General features: G+C 47.6%; 1 protein-coding gene across 1 annotated transcript; it reads right to left on the minus strand.

Annotated features, from left to right (window-relative positions):
• Positions 1-604: 604 nt before the first annotated feature.
• MRTO4 (MRT4 homolog, ribosome maturation factor) lies at positions 605-11,594 on the minus strand. The gene is made up of 7 exons (XM_083750365.1): positions 11,363-11,594; positions 8,245-8,303; positions 7,813-7,916; positions 6,452-6,533; positions 6,261-6,328; positions 3,276-3,427; positions 605-1,265 (listed from the first exon to the last, which is right to left on the minus strand). Exons 1-7 carry the CDS (start codon positions 11,388-11,390, stop codon positions 1,051-1,053), a joined length of 708 nt encoding a protein of 235 aa, XP_083606491.1. The 5' UTR covers positions 11,391-11,594; the 3' UTR covers positions 605-1,050.
• Between the last annotated feature and the right edge of the window lie 393 nt (positions 11,595-11,987).

Consider the following 11,987-nt stretch of genomic DNA (forward strand, 5'->3'; position numbering starts at 1 on the left):
GCCACAGCTGTTTATGCCAAGAAACAAAACACACAAAACTGCCTTCTCTTTGCACCTAAATCTCTATCTTATTCGCTTAGCACAAGAGCTACATTCTTGTAGTTGAGGGGTGAAGGTGGGCTTCTTCTCTGGGCAGTTTCCCAGGTGTCCACTTCTGGGAATCTATGCAAACAATGAGGTCTAGCAACTTGAAACAAGTATGATGTGGTTCTGAAGCGAGCATCTTCCTCTCCATGAGAAAAGGACAGAAGCGGGAGGAGACTAGACAGCGGAAGTAAAGGTAAAGGGACCCCTGACCATTAGGTCCAGTCGCGGACGACTCTGGGGTTGCGGCGCTCATCTCTCTCTATTGGCCGAGGGAGCCGGTGTACAGCTTCCGGGTCATGTGGCCAGCATGACTAAGCCACTTCTGGTGAACCAGAGCAGCACACGGAAACGCCGTTTACCTTCCCACCGGAGCGGTACCTATTTATCTACTTGCACTTTAACGTGCTTTTGAATTACTAGGTTGGCAGGAGCAGGGACCGAGCAATGGGAGCTCACCCCGTTGAGGGATTCAAACCATCAACCTTCTGATCGGCAAGTCCTAGGCTCTGTGGTTTAACCCACAGCGCCACCCGCGTCCCAGACAGTGGAAGAGGTAGCAGTATTTAATATATTTACAGCCCAACTTTTTCTCCATAGGGCTCAGGGGGGCATACATGGTTCTCCCTCTGCCCTCATGTAATCTCCACAACAACCCTGTGAGGTAGGGTTAGGCTGAGAGAAGACAGTGATTGGCCTGAGGTCACCTCCGTTATGCTTCACGGCCAAGTGGGGATTCGAACCCAAGTCTCCCAGTTCCTAGTCCAATGCTCTAACCCAGTGTTTCTCAAACCTGGGTCCCTGGCTGTTGTTGGACTACAACTCCCATCATCCCCAACTAGCAAGACCGGTGGTCAGGAATGATGGGAATTGTAGCCCAACTACAAAAGTTTGAGGAAACACTGCTCTAACCACTACACCGTGCTGTCTCTCGCATTAAAGCACCAAAGTCCATGGGAATGAGATTCATTGAGTCCAAGCTTTGACGCGTCGATCTGTAAGGAAGACGCCTTGCACAGCAGCAATCAAAGACACCCCCCACCCCCAGGCCTCGGAGATCCCTTGGTTGAGGGATCCACCCCGCGTTCTTTGCCACTTGCTTACCAGGATACGTGCTTGTTCAGGGGTCAGGATGCTCCCCTCTTTGCAGACCTCGTAATCCGAGATTAAGGTCACCACTCCTGCAAACAAGAAAGGAAGATTAGGAGGGGAAGTGGCCGGAATGAATTGGTTTATAGAAGTCAGCTGGACCATAACCTGGCCATGCTGGCTGGAGCTCAGGAAGCACTGCTGGTACAAATCAGGGTTCCAGAAATGGGTGGAAGGCTGGCAGAGGATGTGGGGGAAAGGATATTTTTTTTGCTTCCTTGCAGCGGTGTTCTTGAGAGACCTACATTTGCTCCCAGTACGTTTCCGAGCACAATTCAAAGTGTTGGTGTTGACCTTTAAAGCCCTAAACGGCCTCGGTCCAGTATACCTGAAGGAGCGTCTCCACCCCCATCGTTCTGCCCGGATGCTGAGGTCCAGCACCGAGGGCCTTCTGGTGGTTCCCTCATTGCGAGAAGCCAAGTTACAGGGAACCAGGCAGAGGGCCTTCTCGGTAGTGGGGCCCGCCCTGTGGAACGCCCTCCCATCAGATGTCAAAGAGATAAAACAACTAGCTGACATTCAGAAGACATCTTAAGGCAGCCCTGTTCAGGGAAGTTTTTAATGTATGACATATTAGTGTATTTTTGGTCTTTGTGGAAGCCGCCCAGAGTGGCTGGGGAAACCCAGCCAGATGGGCGGGGTACAAATATTATTATTATTATTATTATTCAGAGCTTTCAGCAGCTGCATAGCTGTCAACCTTCCCTTATTCCAGCCCCATTTCCCGCTGCTATCCCGGAGTGTTAGATATCCCATAGACTGTCCCCAGGACAGGTGAGGCTGCTGATCCCTTATTTTCGAGGCTTCTGATCCCTTATTTTCAACTCTGTTGACAGCTATGCAGCTGACAAAGTTCCTATCAGCACAAGCTATCTGGGAAGAGCCCACCTTCCTCCCAGGAGACAGGAGGAAGGAATGAGCATCTGCTGAAGAGGGGGCAGAATCGACCCTCTGCATATGATCAGGAGACACCCCCCCCACACAAACCAGGACTTTCGGTTGGATCTATGGCAAACCAATATATCGTCTGCTAGCAGAGATAACTCTGCGGTGAAGAGAGGAAGTTGGAAGATAAATCTGACCACCTAACTCCCTTGTGGGCTAAAGGGCACAGCCTCAGATGTCCTGAAGAAGACATTCATCACTGGGGAAAAGACATATCTTTGGGGAGGTGATAAGCTTCTAGAGCAGGGTTTCCCAAACTTGGGCCTCCAACTGTTATTGGACTACAACTCCCATCATCCCTAGCTAATCAGGACCAGTGGTCAGAGATGATGGGAACTTTAGCCCCAAAACAGCTGGAGACCCAAGTTTCAAAAACCCTGGTCTAGGGCAAGGGAATATGATTGGGTTGAGCACTGAATAACTACTCTTAAAATAGATTTTAAAGTTCGCACCTTTCTTCTTAATTACTATCATTAGGACTGGAAAGGAAGGAAGAAATTGGATTCTCTATTTGTCAATGAAACAACACAGAAGGAAAAGGCTGTGTAAAAGCAGTAACAGGTAACAGGCCAAAGCCTTTTTAAAGAAGCTTCAATTTATTGCCTAGAAAGATTTAAAAAAACAGACTGGCGCTCAGAATTGCTTATAATTTACTTTCTTATTTTTCTGCATAAATCCTCGTTTCCCTGTGCTGAGCTGATGGAAAACAAACGTGGGAATTTTTCACTCTGGCCTGATGCAGGGAAGTGTAGACAGCCAAATAAATCATGCTAACACGAAAGGAGACTCACACACATAGTTTTTTCTCTTGGGTCCACGTTAATGCACGGCTAAGCTATTTCCAATAACGTGCACGTAAGAATGTAAAAAGAGCCTGCTGGATCAGAGCAGTGCTCCATCCAGTCTAGGCTCTGATTCTCACAGTGGCCAACCAGATGCCCATTCGGGGAAACCGGCAAGCAGGATTCGAACACATGTCCACCCTCTGTTCCTCCATGAATGTGTCTCATCCTCTTTTAAAGCCATCCAAGTTGGTGGCCATCACTGACTCCTGTGGAAAGGAGTTCCACAAGTTAACTCCGGGACACATTGCCCACCTTTTTTCAGCGCCGTCGGAAGCCCCAGCTGCCGCAGCTGCGGCTCCATGGAGTGGGGAAACTGCTCTAAGGGCCCCATATCCAGATTGACGGTGAAGGTTGCTTTGTTGCCAGCTCGGGCGAAGTCGTTCTCTTTAAACTGAGAGAACCACCTGGAGAAAGGAAGGAAGCGACAAATCTATTAAGCTTAGCTGTTTGCAAAACCTTGGAATCTGGATTTAATATTTATACCCCGCTTTTCTTAAGGAAAGAAGACTCAAAGTGAAGGAGGTGAGGACAGGTGACCCCACCTAGGCCCGAAGTCACACCCCCCCCCCCAAAGCAGGCTCAAAGCTTTTCAAAATCATTTTCTCAGCAGCTAAAAGGCATTAGCTAAGCATCAGAAACATTTCGCTCTGCTGTAACATAGGTCGCTTCTCAGGCTAGTTGACCTTGCCAAACAGTACATTTGACTTGCAACTTTCTCTCCAGGAACTATGCCAGAACAAGAGAATGAAACATATTTGAACACTCTGAAACCCCCTTTGGTTTCTCACCCCCTTTCCTGGGAAGAGTCCAAAAAGAGTCCCAAGGCAGGAATTTTCTGTTCATGCTCAGGAGACATGGGGCAGGACTTTTCAGAAGGAGGAGAAAGGGGAGAGAACTAGAAGGGTAATATATACTCTGTGCAAATGACTGTGAACTCGTGCTTGTTTGTGAGTTCTCACACTTGCTCCTTCTACCAGTTCATGGATGGTAGAAATAAAGCTTTTTCTCCGAAACTATTCCTTGAGTGTCTGTTGACTCCCATTTTCCCTTTCCCGGGCGCAATATTTTTCCCACCCGAGGGCAAAGCCCCATAAGGCTACAAAAGTGTCTTACAATACAAAACAAAAAACAAAAAAACAGGCAAACAAAATGGAAAACATAAGAATTGCATACAGTCATATCTCATGTTGCGTCCACTTCAGGTTGCGCACTGCCGAAACCCGGAAGTACCGGAACAGGTTACCTCCGGGTTTTGGCAGTCGTGCATGCGCAGAAGCACTAAATCGTGCTTTGCGCATGCGCAGAAGCACCGAATTGCAACCCGTGCGTGCGCAGACGGGGTTGCGAACGCTGTGGGTTACGAACGTGTATCCCGCATGGATCATGTTCGCAACCCGAGCGTCCACTGTACAGTGGTACCTCGGGTTAAGTACTTAATTCGTTCTGGAGGTCTGTACTTAACCTGAAACTGTTGTTAAAGACCTGAAGCACCACTTTAGCTAATGGGGCATCCTTCTGCTGCCGCCCCACTGGAGCACGATTTATGTTCTCACCCTGAAGCAAAGTTCTCAACCTGAAGCACTATTTCTGGGTTGGCGGAGTCTGTAACCTGAAGCGTATGTAACCTGAGATACCACTGTATTCCATATTACAGTATCAAGAATTATGACATATTCCAGCTTCTTGTTCCTAGCTGTTTATAGAACATAAGGAGGACCCTGTTGCTGGATCAGGCCAACGGACATCTAGTCCAGCATTCTATTCTCACAGTGGCTGAATAGTTGCCTGTGGGAAGCCAGTAAGCAAAACCTGAGCACCAGAGCCCTCTCCCCTCCTGCAATTTCCAGCAACTGGCATTCAGAAGCATTGCTGCGTCTGACTTGTGGAGGCAGAGCCGAGCCATCATGGCTAGTAGGCATTGATAGCCATCTCCACCTCCCCCACCATGAATTAGTCCAAACTTTTCTTAAAGCCACCTTAAAGTTGGTGGGAATCACTCCCCCCCATGGGAGCGAGCTCCACAGTTTAACTGTGTGCCGTGTGAAGTACTTTCTTAGGGTCCTCATATTTACAGAACCGCCTCTCCTGGTATCCCCGCAGAGGACCTATGAATAACCATAGTTTAGAGGTCCTGGGCCCTAAGGAAGTCAGACTATCCTCCACCAGGGCCAGGGCCTTTTTAGTGATGGCTCCGACCTGGTGGAATGCTCTGTCCCATGACAGGGCCCTTCAGGATTTAACCTCCTACCGTCGGGCCTGTAAGACAGAGCTATTCCGCCTGGCCTTTAAATTGAATTCAGGCTGGTCTTTTATTTCCCTTCTCTTCCCTCCCCCTCCCCTTTTATGAAGATTACCCGCTCTGAGACCCCACAGCTAATTCTCCCCTGGCCTCCTCACTGGCCCATGTAGGACAAATTCAGCCAGCTAGCCCTGGTGACTATAGATGGATTTCCCCTCAATTGATTTCTGAAATTTGAATTTTATTGTTATTCATGTTTTTATACTGTATTTTATGCTGCTTTTACAATTAAGTGTTTTAAATTTGTTGTTAGCCGCCCTGAGCCCAGTTTTTGAACCGGGAAGGGCAGGGTATATATATATTAAAAAATTCTATCTATCTATCTATCTATGTATCTATCTATGTATCTATCTATGTATCTATCTATCTATCTATCATCTACCATCTACCGTATTTTTCGCCCCATAGGGTGCACCGGCCCATAGGGCGCACCTAGTTGTTTGGGAGGGGAAATAAAGGGAAAAAATTTTATTTCCCCCCCAGGCACGGGGCTGGGGTGGGGGAAGCCCGATCTTCCCCCGACCCCAGAACAAGCTGCTCTCCGCAAGCCGTGGGAGGGCTCCCGTGGCTTGCGCAGAGCTACCCGAAGCCTGGGCGCGACTGCTCAGCGCGCCCGGGCTTCGGGACAGAGGCAGCTCTGCGCAAGCCGCGGGAGCCCGGCGGAAACTCCCGCGGGCTCCCAAGGCTTGCGGATAGCTTCCTGAAGCCTGGAGAGAGAGAGGGGTCGGTGCGCACCGACCCCTCTCACTCTCCAGACTTCAGCGAAAGCCTGCATTCACCCCATAGGACGCACACACATTTCCCCTTCATTTTTGGAGGGGAAAAAGTGCGTCCTATAGGGCGAAAAATACGGTATCTATCCTGAGTCTTCCAATGTTCACAAGCAAGATGTTATCCCCTAACATTATAAGCGACAGAAATGACTCGGAAAGGCTTACTCTGCAACTTCCTCTTTGGTGCGATTGGTGAAGAGAAGTCCAACCTCTCCCCGCAGATGCTTACTGACCTAAAAAACAAAAGGAGAATGGAGATAATAGGGAAATATTCACTGTGTGCCCCTAATTTGTCACACACAGAATCTAAGTTGCAGAAGTCATTGGTGAAACTGTTTACACTCCAGACACCCCACCTGGTGTAAATTATCTTTGTATTCATCGGCTGGGCTCCGTCCCAAGGCCACCATCATCACTTTGTTTTTCCCGAAGAAAATCCTGCAAAAAGGGAAATCAATCGATCAAATCAACTGCAGGAGGAGACCCCAATATCAAACATTTCACACCAACATGCTCTTACTCAACAAACACTTCGCTAACTCATTTTGGGAGTATATTTAAGTCAGCAATGCAGACAATAATGGATTAAGTAGATTTAAGGAGCAGATCACTGTTGGATGTGGGAGTCTCTTCTGCAAGTGCCAATGATCTCAATACCCTGCTCTGAGTAATTCGGGGCCTTTACTGTGGCTGCCCTTGTTCTGCAAAACAGCATCCTGGCAAGATATAGTTGGCACCCTCTAGCAGGAATTTCCAGAAATGATTGAATACATATTTGTTCCGACAAGCTTTCCAAGCTAGATGACTGGATGTCTCTACCATGGGTGACTATTCAGTATTGTATTTTTCGCTCTATAGGATGACTTTTCCCCCTCCAAAAATTAAGGGGAAATGTGTGTGCGTCCTATGGAGCGAATGCAGGCTCCTTGGCTTCAGCGAAAGCAATGCGAAGCCTCCAAAGCGCAGAGGGAGCTCTCCCTCCACGCTCCGGAGGCTTCGCATTGCTATCACTGAAGCCTGGAGAGCGAGAGGGGTCAGTGCGCACCGACCCCTCTTGCTCTCCAGGCTTCAGGGATAGCCGCCTGAAGCCTTCGGAGCGCAGCACGAGTTCCCGCTGCACTCCGCAGGCTTCAGGTCCTTTCACTGAAGCCAGGAGAGCAAGACTCTCCTGGCTTCAGCAGAGAGGGAGAGCTGCGCAGCGCCCCTTCAGCCAAGCGGGAGGAGAAATGGAAGGGGCTCTGTTTCTCCTGCCGCTTCGCTGAAGGGACGCTGACCAGAGAGGTGGAGAATTTTTTTTCCTTGTTCTCCCCCTCTAAAACAAGGTGCATCCTATGGTCGGGTGCATCCTATAGAGCGAAAAATACGGTACTTTTGCTTTAATCTCATTACTGTTGTGTTTAAACTGCTTTAATTCTACATTGTTGACTGTTGTGTAGAAAGTGACTAAGAAATGGATGATGGTAATAATAATAAATAATAATAATAATAATAATCCCCCCCACCTCAGAGTCATGTCCTTTCCAGGATACTCCATTCCTCCACTACGACAGTCCCCCCCCCCTTTTCAACAATTATCTGCTGAGCATGCACAGTCCTCCATCGTTCAGGGGGAGGTTTCTCCCTGAAAGGTGTTTTTTCTTTCTTTCTAAGTCAATCCAAACACTTTTGCAAGCAGCTCAGAGAAAGAGTCACGGGCGACCCAACTTCTTCTTTTTACCTGCTATGCTTCCAGGCATTCCGAATATCCTTCAGCTTGTTGTTTCTCATGTTGGCGATGGAAAAAATAAAGAGATACTTGTAGGTGTCCACACATTTCCGCAGCTGGAGGTGAAGAAGTTTAGAAGTCAGAATGTAAGAAGAATATATTCTCTAAATAGAAACAGCCTTCAAGATTCAGAATGAAGGAAGAAACCTTTAACGTTTCTGTTTTTGGGGTGAGGTAGTTATGTTATCATTATATTGCTTCTGCCATTTTATATTATGGCCTCATTTTACTTTTTGTGGTTTCTGTTCTAAGACAGGGAGAAAAATAAAAAAATCATTCAAGACTGTGCATTTACATGACTCTAAATTGCAACATAATCCCAAGCCCTTCCTCCAAAGCAATTTTTCACACGGGATCAGAGTCATAGTTTGCAATGTTGCTTACCTCTTCTATTAAGCTCTGTTTAACTTCTAATCCTTTTTTGGCGGTTTTTGTCAAGGAGACTGGAAGGAAGAAGAAAGAGATTCAGTTCCATATGGGACACTCCAACTGGGCAGCCACAGGGAGAGCCTAGTTAAGGCGGTTTCCGGGGCAAACCTGGAGTTTGTGCAAACCTGATGTTTTGCTCAGTGTTATATTTGACTTATTGCTTTACCCTGCAGCAATTGTCGTAGTTATGGTAAGTCAGGCTATTATTATTATATATTTATTTATACATTGCGTTCTTCCCTGACAGGGACTTAAGGCGGATTGCAGATAGAAATAAGATCAGCTAAAAACATAGGAGGGTGGGAAACAATAATTAAAGAACAATGAAGCATTAACAGAATTAAAAATATATACCGTATTCTTCGCCCTATAGGACGCACTTTTTCCCCTCCAAAAATGAAGGGGAAATGTGTCTGCGTCCTATGGGGCGAATGCAGGCTTTCACTGAAGACTGGAGAGCGAGAAGGGTCGGTGCGCACCGACCCCTCTCACTCTCCAGGCTTCAGGAAGCTATCAGCAAGCCTTGGGAGCCCGCGGGAGTTCCTGCCGGGCTCCCCAGGCTTGCGCAGCGCTGCCTCTGTCTCGAAGCCTGGGCGCGCTGAGCAGTTGCTGAGTCCGCAGGAGGGCTTGTGGAGAGCAGCCTGTTCTGGGGGCTAGGGTTGGGGGAAGCTCGGGCTTCCCCCGCCCCAGCCTTGTGCCTTAGGGGGAAATAATTTTTTCCCCTTTATTCCCCCCCCCAAAAAAAATATTAGGTGCGCCTTATGGGCCAATGGGCCGCATGGGGCGAAAAATACGGTATAATACGAACACGCACATTTTGGGTATTGAATGGCAAGACAGAATCCCTAGCATGTTCGCATTCCTGTCTCAGCAACATCCACGCTTGCTTGGCTATGTCCACAGAACAGAAGATGGCAGGATAGTATGGGGAGCCAGCTTCCAGCACCAGACCTATTGGCAGACCAACCCTGCATTACAAAGATGTCTGCAAACATGACACAAGGCTGGCAACATCAACTCGGCTGTGTGGGAATCCTTTGCAAAGGACCACCAGTGCCTGAAGACAGGCAGTCAGGCTGTCCATCCATAGCAGTGACTGCTGGGAGGAGTGCAGAGAGAAGAAATGTCTGGTGCATCTGCAGCAGCACAAGCAGGTGCCTTCATCTGCCCCACCTGAAACAAAACATGTCTCTCCCGTATCAATCTCTACAGCCACAGCAGGTGCTGTAACTTCCAGTGGCTTCACCCCCAAAAGCACACTCCTCCACTGTCCCGAAACAGATGGATCCAAACAACAACACTATAGATCCGTGGTTCCCAAAGTGGGGCACATGCCCCACAGGGGGGCAATTTGATTTTTAAGGGGGGCAATTCTAGAATGAGTTACTAACAGTTAATGGCCTTCTAGGCTTCCTCCACATGAACAGGAGCTCACTTTTTGAATAATAAGAATTACATGTCACGGGGGGGGGGGGGGTGTCAGGATTTTAGAGATGCTTAGGTGAGGCATGGCCAAAAATGGTTTGGAACCACAGCTATAGATAGAACTGTAGAGTTGGAAGGGACCATGATGGTCATCTAGTCCAACCCCTTGCATTGCAAGTGAAATAAAAAAAATAAGGTCTTATATATATAATAAATGTTCATAAATGTACCAACCAAGCACGTACATAGATATGTGGACCACATGTCTGGAGCTGCACAGGAAGACCACCTTGAAACCATTTTGACTCCCAAACTGACCAAATGTTTTCTCTGCAAGGAGGGAGAGGGTGAGGGAACCTTCCCATTGTCTCAGGAAGTGGGTAATCACCATCTCAAAGGAATGGCCAGACTACCACGAAAGGCAATCAGATGGGGCATTATCAGATAACCTGGCAGACCGGAAAAACAACAACATTCAAATTTCTGTTGTAGACCACCTTTTCTGTGATGTAGGTATGATGTTTGTGGGGGGTGGTCTTAGGTTACACCCCTTCTGTGATGTATGTATGATGTATGGAGGGGTGGTCTTGAGCTCCAGGGTAGGTAATTAAAAAAAATTTAAAACAAAAATTGCCCTTTTCCCTTATGGGGTTTCCAAGAGCCCATATAGAGTCCTTACATAGGTTCCCTATTGGTAGGTGAAAATAACAAAGGCCAACCAGAGAATATTGAGAAGCAAAGCAGCTAGTAAGCTTGATCTTTATTGCTCTGTTGTAACAGGGTGCTCCCCTCACCCGCAGGAGGAACCCAGAACAATGGCGGCAAGGCCTTATAAAGACTTTTGAAATTGCCACCCTGTAGCTCAAGACCACCCCCAGAAACATCATACATACATCACAGAAGGGGTGTAACCTAAGACCACTCCTCAGATACATCATACCTACATCACAAAAAAGGCAGTCTTAAAACAGAAATTTCAATTTTGTTTATCTCCTGTCTGGCAGGTTACTTGACTGGATTGCATGGGAAGCCTGGCCAGTCTTTTGTTATGATAAATACTTAGTCCCTGAGCCAGATCACAGGCTTACCCTATTCATACACAGATATACCCTTAAGACAGGATATGTGAAGGAAAAGACAATGGGGAGGCTTTTCCATTTTCCTTTGACCTTGCAGAGAAAACATTTGGTCATTTGGGACAGTTTGGGAATCAAAAATGGTTCCGGGTCGGTCTTCCTGTGCTGATCTATGTATGTGCTTGGTTGGTACACTTATGAACATTACCATATATCTAAGACCTCAAAATTCCTATCACACAGTGCATGTATCTTTTGCCCAACACGGGACTCGAACCCACGACCCTGAGACTAAGTTGTCTCGCGCTCTACCGACTGAGCTGCCCCCTCAATCTAATCCTAGCCTATGAGAACCATTAAGTCACAACAAAAGCAACACGGCACCAGCCCCCTCATTAATACAATAACAATGGACAATATTACGGCTATACAGTATAGGTATAGCTTCCAACATTTTATTTATCACTCTTAGGCTACATAAAGCTCTGAACACTAAGCATACATAGGTGAGTGTGTGGGAAATACATAGGTGAGTAGGAAAACGCTCCTTGAGGACCTGCGGCATCACTCACCCTTCTTGTCCCGCTTGGACTTGGGCATCTTGTCCAACACGTGGGTTCTGCGCCTTCTTCCTGCTGCTGCTCGGCGCGGGGGCTGATGGGAAGGACGTAGGCGACCAAAAAGACGCCCGACTCGCCAAAAGGAACCCTTCCCTCTCACCGCTCCGCAACCGCCGTCGAAGACGCCCGGCGACCTTCTCGGCTAATTAAACTGCGCTATAAGACGGGCTGAACGAGGCGCATCAGTTCTTTTTTTTTTTAATCAGGCGATTTGAGTAGATAGTCCCAAGAGGGGTCCTCGCGCTGTCTCGGGTGGCTCCTCGTCATAGGCAGGACCCCGGGGCTGTTTCCGCTCAGGGCCTGACTGTCTCTGTCACATAGAGTTTGAAAGGAAGATACACCCTGGAGGTTCAACTTCTGGGTTGACTTTGGACCCCATCTCCACCAGCTTTCCACGCAGCAAGTTCCAGGTTAAATCCTCAGCTGAGCCTTCGGGTCGCGCTGTTAATAATCCATGTTGCTGCTAATTAATAATGTTTTTAAACATTTCTACCCCACATCGGACCTAAATTAGCAGGAACTATTTTTTCTCCATTTCTTTATTTATACTTTTCCAATTCATACATTTCACTTATTT

Source organism: Podarcis gaigeae (genome assembly GCF_964106915.1).
Source record: "Podarcis gaigeae genome assembly, chromosome: 8".
NCBI classification, from domain to species: Eukaryota; Metazoa; Chordata; class Lepidosauria; order Squamata; family Lacertidae; genus Podarcis; species Podarcis gaigeae.